The sequence below is a fragment of the Solanum stenotomum genome, chromosome 3 (genome assembly GCF_019186545.1).
Source record: "Solanum stenotomum isolate F172 chromosome 3, ASM1918654v1, whole genome shotgun sequence".
NCBI classification, from domain to species: Eukaryota; Viridiplantae; Streptophyta; class Magnoliopsida; order Solanales; family Solanaceae; genus Solanum; species Solanum stenotomum.
The window spans coordinates 1,579,831-1,590,826 of record NC_064284.1 but is presented as its reverse complement, the minus strand read 5'-3'; the positions used below and the strand labels follow the sequence as shown (position 1 = coordinate 1,590,826).

At 34.4% G+C, this 10,996-nt stretch overlaps 2 protein-coding genes across 3 annotated transcripts; both read left to right on the top strand.

Annotated features, from left to right (window-relative positions):
- The first annotated feature begins 202 nt into the window (after window positions 1-202).
- On the top strand, window positions 203-6,199 carry LOC125858117 (beta-galactosidase). 2 transcript variants are annotated; one of them, XM_049537800.1, is made up of 20 exons: window positions 213-544; window positions 726-821; window positions 904-1,016; window positions 1,097-1,163; window positions 1,284-1,376; window positions 1,497-1,640; window positions 2,361-2,449; window positions 2,555-2,660; window positions 2,758-2,845; window positions 3,047-3,165; window positions 3,250-3,414; window positions 3,529-3,701; window positions 3,813-3,922; window positions 4,208-4,317; window positions 4,416-4,526; window positions 4,607-4,717; window positions 4,830-5,035; window positions 5,119-5,455; window positions 5,560-5,707; window positions 5,753-5,843. In XM_049537800.1, exons 1-19 carry the CDS (start codon window positions 377-379, stop codon window positions 5,668-5,670), a joined length of 2,517 nt encoding a protein of 838 aa, XP_049393757.1. In that variant the 5' UTR covers window positions 213-376; the 3' UTR covers window positions 5,671-5,707; window positions 5,753-5,843. The 2 variants fall into 2 exon arrangements, with proteins under 2 accessions (XP_049393756.1, XP_049393757.1); XM_049537799.1 differs by having other exon boundaries at window positions 203-544; window positions 5,560-6,199.
- A 1,172-nt stretch (window positions 6,200-7,371) lies between these two features.
- Window positions 7,372-9,752, top strand: LOC125859814 (uncharacterized). The gene has a single exon (XM_049539645.1). It carries the CDS (start codon window positions 7,527-7,529, stop codon window positions 8,154-8,156), a length of 630 nt encoding a protein of 209 aa, XP_049395602.1. The 5' UTR covers window positions 7,372-7,526; the 3' UTR covers window positions 8,157-9,752.
- Window positions 9,753-10,996: the final 1,244 nt, after the last annotated feature.

Below are 10,996 nucleotides of genomic sequence, written 5' to 3'. Positions count from 1 at the left end.
TTAACAACAGCCAAACAGGCCTTTAATTCTCTAATTAATTTTTTTTTTTTTGAAAAAACTGAAAAATTAATTTGTTGGATGATGCTCCGCGTATATGGGTCCCATTTTGTGGGTCCAAAGTTCAAGAATGGACCCCACATTCATGTTCAAACAATCCATATTCTTGTGTATTTAAAAGCAGCTGCAAAGTATCAATATTTTGCAACTCCCAATTTTCATTTATTCACACTTATTACTCACTCTCATTTATTACAGCTAAAATTCATTATTTTTTGCATTTTGAAAAAGAAGAAAAATAAAGTTTAAGGGGGCAAAAAAAATTTCATTTTGCCTAAAAAAGGCACAATCTTGATAAAAAAGGAGATAATTTTACAACATGGGTTGTAAGCTTATACTAATGTTGAATGTGTTGTTTGTGTTGTTGGGTTCATGGGTTTTTTCTGGAACAGCTTCTGTTTCATATGACCATAGGGCTATTATTGTAAATGGACAAAGAAGAATACTTATTTCTGGTTCTGTTCATTACCCAAGAAGCACTCCTGAGGTAGAGTTATGTGAAATGTAGTTCAAAAGTTTAGTTATTTATGTTCCATGTTTTGTTGAAAAGATTCCTTTTTTTTTTTTTTTTCTGTTTTTGCATGAATGGGTGTGTTAATAAATGTTAAAAGTTGAGTCTTTTTGTTGAAAGTGGATTCTTGATTTTTTTTTCTTTTGGGGTTATATAGATGTGGCCAGGTATTATTCAAAAGGCTAAAGAAGGAGGTGTGGATGTGATTCAGACTTATGTTTTCTGGAATGGTCATGAGCCTCAACAAGGGAAAGTGAGTTAAATTGGACTTTTTATTTTTTTATTTTTTTTGGTATTTTTTATCAGTTCTTGATATATATTTTTTTTGTTCTCAGTATTATTTTGAAGGGAGATATGATTTAGTGAAGTTTATTAAGCTGGTGCACCAAGCAGGACTTTATGTCCATCTTAGAGTTGGACCTTATGCTTGTGCTGAATGGAATTTTGGGTATTCATCAAAATTACTATCTTATATGCAAAAAGAATAATAATGGATTTTATTGCTTACTTTATCTGTTTTGATTTCAGGGGTTTTCCTGTTTGGCTCAAATATGTTCCAGGTATCAGTTTCAGAACAGATAATGGACCTTTCAAGGTTAGAGAATATGAAAATTTTTAATCTTTAGTGTTTCTCAAAAAGTTTCTATTTTTGATGTGATTGGTTTCTAATTTTTGTTTACTGTATACCCTTTCATGTCAAAATATTGTACCTTAGGCTGCAATGCAAAAATTCACTACCAAGATTGTCAATATGATGAAAGCGGAACGTTTGTATGAAACTCAAGGGGGGCCAATAATTCTATCTCAGGTTGTTCAGAAGTGGTCATTTCAGTAATATTGCTGCATTTATTGTTGGTTGCAAAGAAGTTATGATTTTCCAAAACATAAGGGGGGCTGATGATTTTCTTTATTTTGAAACTTTTGACAGATTGAGAATGAATATGGACCCATGGAATGGGAACTGGGAGCACCTGGTAAATCTTACGCACAGTGGGCAGCCAAAATGGCTGTGGGTCTTGACACTGGTGTCCCATGGGTTATGTGCAAGCAAGACGATGCTCCTGATCCTATTGTAAGTGTTGACCTTGTTACAGTTCAGTATTTTTCTCTTATCTTTGTTATATCTCTTTTTATTTTTTATTTTGTATGATATTGGTCTGGAATGAGTTTAAATGGATCAAAATGTTCTGTGAGAGTTCATAGAGTAGACCCCAACTTGCTTGGGATTGAGGGGTCGTTGATGTTGTTGTTATATTTGTTGATTTCTTTCATTCTATGTTTCCTGTTCCTAGTGGGGTTCTTAAGTGCCAATGGTTGTCCCCTTGATGGTCCAGAATTGCAAAACTTACTCTGCACATGGGTTGCTTTTGTTTCCAACTACTTCCTGTATTCCTTTTCTCTTCATCAAGCATTCAATGGTCTTTGACTCTTGTAATGTACCTCTGCCATATTTCCCCTTGTAGTCTTATGCAAAATAATGTATTACTCCCTCTGTTTCAATTTGTTTGTCTGGTTTTGACTTGATACGAAGTTTAAGAAAGTAAAGACTTTTGAGTCTTATGGTCTTAAACATGTCACGTGAAAAGTTAGAGGTGGGGGAGTATTCACTCTTTGGAGTCAGTACCATAGTAGTCTTAATATGTGTAATCTTGCTCAGTACATTGAGATTCTTGCATCTGAATTTTCTACTTTGTCAATATTGTTAAAATATCTAGGTGATAATTTTTTTCTTTTTTTACCTTATCCTTGTCGTTCAGTTTCCTACTTTGATATACCTTTTTCCCCTGTTCAGATAAATGCTTGCAATGGCTTCTACTGTGACTACTTTTCTCCAAACAAGGCTTATAAACCAAAGATATGGACTGAAGCCTGGACTGCATGGTAAGTACATATATCTTTCCAATGCATTAAATAAATAAAATTTCTAGTTTTATGTTGCTAGAGTTCATGTGGGGATAACTTTCTGTCGTAATTTTTTTCCGGCAGGTTTACTGGTTTTGGAAATCCAGTTCCTTACCGTCCTGCTGAGGACTTGGCATTTGCTGTTGCAAAATTTATACAGAAGGGAGGTTCCTTCATCAATTATTACATGGTATGTTTATCATCTCTGATATTCAAGAGTGTTGGTGTTTCTTCTGATGCCAAGAAAATTATGTTGCTTATGATTTTCTTTTCCCTTTTTGCCACAGTATCATGGAGGAACAAACTTTGGACGGACTGCTGGTGGTCCATTTATTGCTACTAGTTATGACTATGATGCACCACTTGATGAATATGGTATGCACCTTTTCTTTGTAATCTTGTTTAGATTGAGTTTCTTCAGTTAGTCAATTAGCTGTTAATTCTAACTTCTTATGGATGAGATTTATTGAGTATCGAGTCCATGATTTAGAACTAGGAAGAAACTCAGAAGAGATCATCTGCATCTTAAGAAATGTATTATTTAGCCCAATTTAACATTTTCAATTTGGTCTTTAGGATTATTGCGACAACCTAAATGGGGTCACCTGAAAGATCTGCATAGAGCAATAAAGCTTTGTGAACCAGCTTTAGTCTCTGGAGATCCAGCTGTGACAGCACTTGGACACCAGCAGGAGGTGAGATTTAACTGAGTGCTTCTTGAACTGGTCACTATTACTACATTCGCACTGAGAGTAACTGGAGCTTCATTTCTTTTACAGGCCCATGTTTTTACGTCGAAGTCTGGCTCTTGTGCTGCATTCCTTGCAAACTATGACCAACACTCTTTTGCTACCGTGTCATTTGCAAACAGGCATTACAACTTGCCACCATGGTCAATCAGCATTCTTCCCGACTGCAAGAACACTGTATTTAATACAGCACGGGTAAGAAGAAAGGCTATAGTTTCTCCCTGAAATAGTTTATGCTGTTTAGAGAATCATTCATGACCTGGAGATTGCCTCCTAACTAACTGATAACGTTATTGTTTCCATGTGAAGATTGGTGCTCAAAGCGCTCAGATGAAGATGACTCCAGTCAGCAGAGGATTGCCCTGGCAGTCATTCAATGAAGAGACATCATCTTATGAAGACAGTAGTTTTACAGTTGTTGGGCTATTGGAACAGATAAATACAACAAGAGATGTGTCTGATTATTTGTGGTATTCAACCGAGTAAGTGCCTATGTAGCGTTCGACTCCTCTCCACATATTGAATTAAGAAAAACACACACACTTGAATTACATTGGATCAGCCACATGTTTATGATTGTTTTCTGTCTTCAGTGTCAAGATTGATTCAAGAGAACAGTTTTTGAGAGGCGGAAAATGGCCTTGGCTTACGATCATGTCAGCTGGCCATGCATTGCATGTTTTTGTGAATGGTCAATTAGCAGGTATGTGGCATAATTAATTGTATTTGACGTGATTTACAATTTGAATCATTACTTGTGCGCGTTATACTACTGGTTATATGTTAAAAAGGAAAAAGTGGTGGACCATTTTCAGTTTATCTGTTTGCTGTAAAGTTTCTTAAATCAAAAGCTGAGGGCTATTTGGTCTCATCAAGCAAATACAATAAGTATACAGTTTGTGTAATAATAAAAAAACTAAAGGCCCTATCACCCTGTCGCATTGTGGCGGTTTTTGTATTTACATCTCTTTGTTCAAATTTCTTGCAGGAACTGCATATGGAAGTTTAGAAAAACCAAAACTAAGTTTCAGTAAAGCTGTAAATCTGAGAGCAGGTGTTAACAAGATTTCTCTGCTGAGCATTGCTGTTGGCCTTCCGGTGTGTTCTCTCTCACTGTTGCCCTCTTACTTTATTATATATGCATATTAGTCGAACATGTGCTTACTTGGCCTCCTTCCTCATGTGCTCAACTGCAGAATATTGGCCCACATTTTGAGACATGGAATGCTGGTGTTCTTGGTCCAGTTTCACTCAGTGGTCTTGACGAGGGGAAAAGAGATTTAACATGGCAGAAATGGTCTTACAAGGTTAGTGTGTATAAAATGTTCCAAAACAATAAGCCGGATGCTCCAATGCATGGTTATCTAAACTTCCACATTTTTATCAGGTTGGTCTGAAAGGAGAGGCCTTGAGCCTTCATTCACTCAGTGGTAGCTCGTCCGTTGAATGGGTCGAGGGCTCTCTGGTGGCTCAGAGACAGCCACTCACTTGGTACAAGGTGCATACCTCATACTTAAACCTTCTTCTGTACCAACTTAGTTGTACATTTTTGACATTAAGTCATCCCTCTGCAAGGAAGGCATACTTAAATTTTTGTCTTATCTATACAGAGCACTTTCAATGCTCCAGCTGGAAATGATCCTTTGGCTTTAGACTTGAATACCATGGGCAAAGGACAAGTGTGGATAAATGGTCAAAGCCTCGGACGCTACTGGCCTGGATATAAAGCATCTGGCAACTGCGGTGCCTGTAACTATGCAGGCTGGTTTAATGAGAAAAAATGCCTTAGTAACTGTGGAGAGGCTTCACAACGAATGTAAGTAATGGTAAACCTTGTGCATTTTCATTCGATGTAACAAGAAGCTCTAACTTAACTTAACTGGGAATTATATAATTCAGGTATCATGTTCCTCGTTCTTGGCTGTATCCTACTGGAAATTTGTTAGTTCTATTTGAGGAATCGGGAGGAGAGCCTCATGGAATCTCTTTGGTAAAAAGAGAAGTTGCAAGTGTTTGTGCAGATATAAACGAATGGCAACCACAGTTGGTGAATTGGCAAATGCAAGCATCTGGTAAAGTTGACAAACCACTGAGGCCTAAAGCTCACCTCTCGTGTGCTTCTGGTCAGAAGATTACTTCAATCAAATTTGCAAGCTTTGGAACACCACAGGGGGTCTGCGGAAGCTTCCGTGAAGGAAGTTGCCATGCCTTCCACTCATATGATGCTTTTGAAAGGGTATTTACAAATCTTTACTCTTTGTTAGATAAACCTGTTTCTTTTCATTCTTGAAGTAGCTATCTTCTGTAGAGACCTGATTGAACAACTCTCTCTTTTTCCAGTATTGCATCGGGCAAAACTCGTGCTCAGTACCTGTAACACCAGAGATTTTTGGAGGTGATCCATGTCCACGTGTTATGAAGAAACTCTCAGTTGAGGTTATTTGCAGTTGATGACACTGAGGATAAACAAATAAAGTGGTTTCAGTTAGTTGTCTGAAGATATATATTTGAAGATCCATTACATATAAAAAAGTTGGCTTTGATGGAGGTGAAGTTGTACAGATATGCAACACACCTTTCCATTTGAGGCTCATATGAATTGCAATGGCCCAAGATTCTGTACATATAATGTCAAGTTGATATTGGTTTGCAAATGTAAAACAATAGTATAGTCATTGGTTCAAGTGCGCATCGAGATTGTGCTAGTGGGAGGTAGGTGGTTCTGGAGGAATAGTCGAGGTCTGCACAAGCTGGCCTAGATACTGCAGTTGTAACAAAAGAAGCACATTGAGACTGATTCTTGATTAGTCCATGTGTAAATATTGTTACTGTTAGAATTTGCAAGTATTATGGTTTCAGGATTTTAATACTCTTTTATCTTATGTAAAAATAGCAATATTTCATTGCTTTGTACCTGCAAAAATGCTACTATGATGATGTGACATAAACATAAAATTCTCTTCAACAGATGTTTTTGAAATCTTCTTCTTCAGTATTTTTATGACTTTGTTCCCAGGCAAGGTTCAATAATTTTAATGTGACCAAATAATTTTGTGAATTTACTGCTACATGGATAAAGTTTTGTTTCTTTAATACTTCAACTACTTAGGTAGTTGTTATTTTATATGTGAGGTTTGGGAATAAAGTGTACTCAAATCTTACTCTATCTCGAGGAGAGAATAAATGATCTTTCAACACATAGATAGCTATATCAAAGATCTCCTCTTATCCATCTAAGCACTAAAATTCAGGAGAATTGATTTCGTAGGCTATTTATAATTTTTTTTTAATCTTGTCATTTTTACGAGAGATTTTTAGTTTTATACATAAAAAATATAGAAAAAAAAATCATTTTTTTCTATTTAATTTATAAATGACACAAAAAACTCATTTTCACTTAAATTTCCTAATCAGAAAATAAAAAAATTGCAAAATGAGCACCCAAAAAGTAGATATTGCTAACATGGGTGAGGGTATTAGCCTTAATCCAATAAGGATTACCATGTCAGTTGATTTAAATTGACAAATTTTAGATATTTTAGGTCAAAATACTTATTACTCCATTTATTTTTATTTATTCATTTTGAACTATACATGCCGTTAAAAAAACATTAATTAATGATTAATCTTAGTTCTTGGGAAAATAATTTAAAACTTAAGTAATTAATATTAAGTATAGAATATAAAAACAATTATTTGCTAAAGGGAAGAAATACCTTGTTTGTTTCAATTTGTTTGTCCTACTTTTCTTTTTTGTATATTTTAAGAAATGTCTTTTCCTTCTCCTTTTTTTACAACTCTTTAATTTCAATTTTTCATATGACAGGTTTAAGTTCACAAGATTGAAGAATATTTTAATATATTTGACATATTTTTAATTTTAGACCATAAAATAGTAAGAGTATATTTTTAATACAATGAATAAATAAACGTAAACGGGGGAGTAGCAATTAATTATTTTTTAAATATTTTTCGTTTGTATGTGATATCCACATCAAAATTCGACTAAATTTAAATTTACACCAACAAATCTACAGGTAAAACGCTTCGGAACAAAGATATTAAAAAAATAAAAATAGTGCGTTCACAGCAATAAATACCAGAGGTCATGTCCAGTCGGCAATAAGGCCCTACCATTGGTACCCACAAAATCCTTGTTACTCACCTCTTTGGTCTTCGTCTTCTCCAAATCGGAACTGTGGAGATAGCTCACCGGAGAAATGGTGTTGTTGTTGAAGAAAAAGGAACGGTGATCGGAAATTGACAAAATAGGAAGAAGCTTTTTCCAATTTTACCTAAAATAAGAAATGAACATTCAACAACTCAAATTTTTAGTTAAACTTGCCCTATTTTTCTTCATTATAGTAATCGCTACTGTTCATGGCTACTTAACATGGCTTAGCTCTACTTCCGCTTCCATTCTATTAGCTGATCTTCTTTCAGTACTTCTCCACCGCTACTCCCCTTATATCTCTCGTCTTTATCATTTCTTCCACCTTGAAAATCCTAGACGAAAACGCCGTCATTCTGATATCCTAGCGCCATTAGTAGCGGTATTCGTAGCGCCACTGTTTAGCCACAAATTATTTGACGACATAAATGTGACTGCTTGTATGGTGGTAGCAACTACGTTTTACCCTCCAATGATGCATTACTTTGGTAGACCTAGAAATTTTCGGGTATTGAATATGTTATTTATGCTTTCTGTTAATATTTCTTATGGGGAATTTGGATTTGGGCCTAATACTTGTGCATCAGTTGCTTTTTTCACTTACATTGCTGTGTTGGCGGGGCAAGCAGAGGCAGGTGCAGCTTATGAGGATGATCTTCACCATTTGACATTGAATCAGGTTATGTCGAATTTGATGATAGGTACATTTTATAATGGTAATACTGACAATTGTTTTGTTATGGTAGTACGGAGACGATTACGTTAGTTAGTTAGTTAGCTAGACTGTGATTATTAGTAGAACAGTTGATGTAAGTAGACTATCTGCGATGAAGGTTAATTGGTAAAACGAATACGGAGTGTACATTATTGCTTCTTTGTAAATTTGTTGAGTACAATTTACTTGGAAGTTAATTAACTCTTCAATTCCTCTAGTCGTTTGGTTAATTGTTTTATGGAATGGAGAAGGCCAACTAACACAAACACCTTATGCAATAGTTGCTCGAGATGACTCACGAAACTTCACCACGATAATGAATTCAATCTTGGAAACACCATGTAACAGCATTGATAATATACAACATAGAATGGGCTGGAATTAAGAGCATAAGCTAATCTTAGTACCTTCAATATTTTGAAGGCTACCCTATACACAAGATATAGCAGATATTGTTGCAGGGATTGTGAAATCTTTGGCACTGTCGACTTGATTCACCGTGATATAACAATCCTATTCAAGATTTGTTTAATTGAATCATGTGTAATACAATCATGCACCAAAAAAAGAAAACATGAGAACAGATCAATAATCAATGTTTTATTGTGTACTCCTGTTTCCCTTTGTTGTCATTTGGTGCTGCCATGATCTAACCTATTATCGTGTCAAGTAAACCTATGCCATCTTGAGGACTATTTCATGAGATGGTTGTGTTGTGGTCTTCTCCACCCCATATGAAAGTGTTGTGGTAGTCAGCCTTGTTGGTGCAAGTTCTAACGCCCCTGCACTTGACCAAATATGAATCTGGTTTTCAAGTCAACTTTAGTACATAGTCACAGATTAATTAATGTACAAGCATTTGAGCTAAGTATTTTGCTCCATCAATGTACTTGGATCATATTCTCCAGAGGGATCATTGAGCTTAAACTTTAGGAGATGTAAAGAATGGTTGTTTCAATCAGTTGCTTATAAAAAGAGATACTTTCAAGCTACTATCAATTTAACTACAGGTCTGGTGGCTTTCTCATCACTTGGGATGGTGGTGTTAGGGCGGTTCATTATAAAGTTACTTTTGTCAGCGATTGGTGCATAGATACTTTTTATCTTCTTAGAAACATATACAAGGATGTTTTGGTCCTCTGAATCACTTTACCACAATTCATTGTGGCATTCTTTTGTAAATGCTTGTGTATATTAATCCTATCCTTGATCTGGACAGGTAACAGAAAGTTTTACTCCCTTTTGTTGCTTAAATAATGTCACTTTTAAGTAGCTTTGTGAATTTCTGATTGTTTCAATTTCCGTCTCTATGAAGTAATACAAAACTCTATAGAAGCCATTTAATGTATTAAGCAGAATTACTCTCTACTATTGCCTTTCATGATGAGTTAGATATAGCAATCCTTGTGTATCATGGCCATATGATGATTATGGACATTTTGAAGCTCAACACTGTAAGTTTTAGTTGGATTGTCATTTATGTGATAGCTGCAGTATTTGTGGTTTATTGGAGAAGGGAACACGGCCGCCGCGGGTGGTTGTTACCTATTTACAGCTGTAACAGAGATGAAGATCAGAATAGATGAAAGGTAGCTTCATGTTTATACAAACTGTATCAAGCTTTTCATTTTCAATTGCAAGGCTATATTTGGTCATGAACTTTATTGTAACTGTTGGAAATTAACTCTTGTTGTTGGTAACCAGTTACATTAATGTGTTAAGTTGGCCTTTTCTCAGTTTTCACTAAAAAGTTGATGTAGAAATAAATAAAATACTCCTAGGTAGCTTTTACTCCTTTTTATATGTCATGTTCACATCAACAAGATTACACGACAAGGCATTGATTTCACCTTTTTCAGACAACAAATTTCAAATTTGAGAATTGTACATACCTACACTGGGGACTGAACATTTACTGCCTTCACCTAACTTTTTTTAAAAAAAAGTTATTTTGTGGTCTATTGAGTGATTTCAAATAGTAAAGGAATTTGAATACATTGAGGTCAAAGAAAGGCTTTATGTTGCTTTTTTCTGTGAAAGAAAATCTTCTATTTGAAGCTCTTTATTATTCTATCTTCTTTTTCATTTAAATTTATTCTCTTTTCTTATGATTAATTTTCTTTAAAGCTTAAGAAAACCTGTTTAGTAAACTGACAACTCAGAAATCAATTAACCTTTATAATTATAGAAGTTTTTTATATTAATAAGTGCATTGTAAGTTGAGCAACAAAGCACATTAATTTTCGATTAAAAAAAACAGAAAATTGGAATCCTAGATCCTAAATTACCTCATCAATTAAAAAAAAATTAAAGAAATAACAATTGATTAAAAGCACTTCTTTATTTTATCTTAAACACCTCAAAGTGTTTAAAAGTTATATTGACTTTAAAACATTTAAAATAAATCAATTCAAACAAATCCTAAAAATGACTTTAAAATATCATGTTTCGCCTATTGAATTATCTTTGTCTCGAGCATTATTTTCAAACTTAAAATTACCTCTATATTAACGGTGAGAGATACATGCACATTAAAAAAAGATACATACACAGAAAACAACTTGTTTGGATGGTTGTTATCTATTGCAATATGTTGTTAGTTTAAATACAATATTTATTTTGATTATTGCTTAAATTTCACTGTATAGTATGGTTAAATTCATTCTTAAATAATAAGGAAAAGTCTCATTTTACGCAACGCTCGATTTGGTATGATCTCATCATTGTCTTGCGTTAATTTATTATTTAAATAATCTTATTTTATATTTCACTCTATTTTTTTAATAATAAATGTACCTATACTCTATTTTTTCCAAACATATATTATGAAACACTACCTAACAATCATTCTAACAACAATTAAGTGAACAAAAAACAAAATATGTAGAATA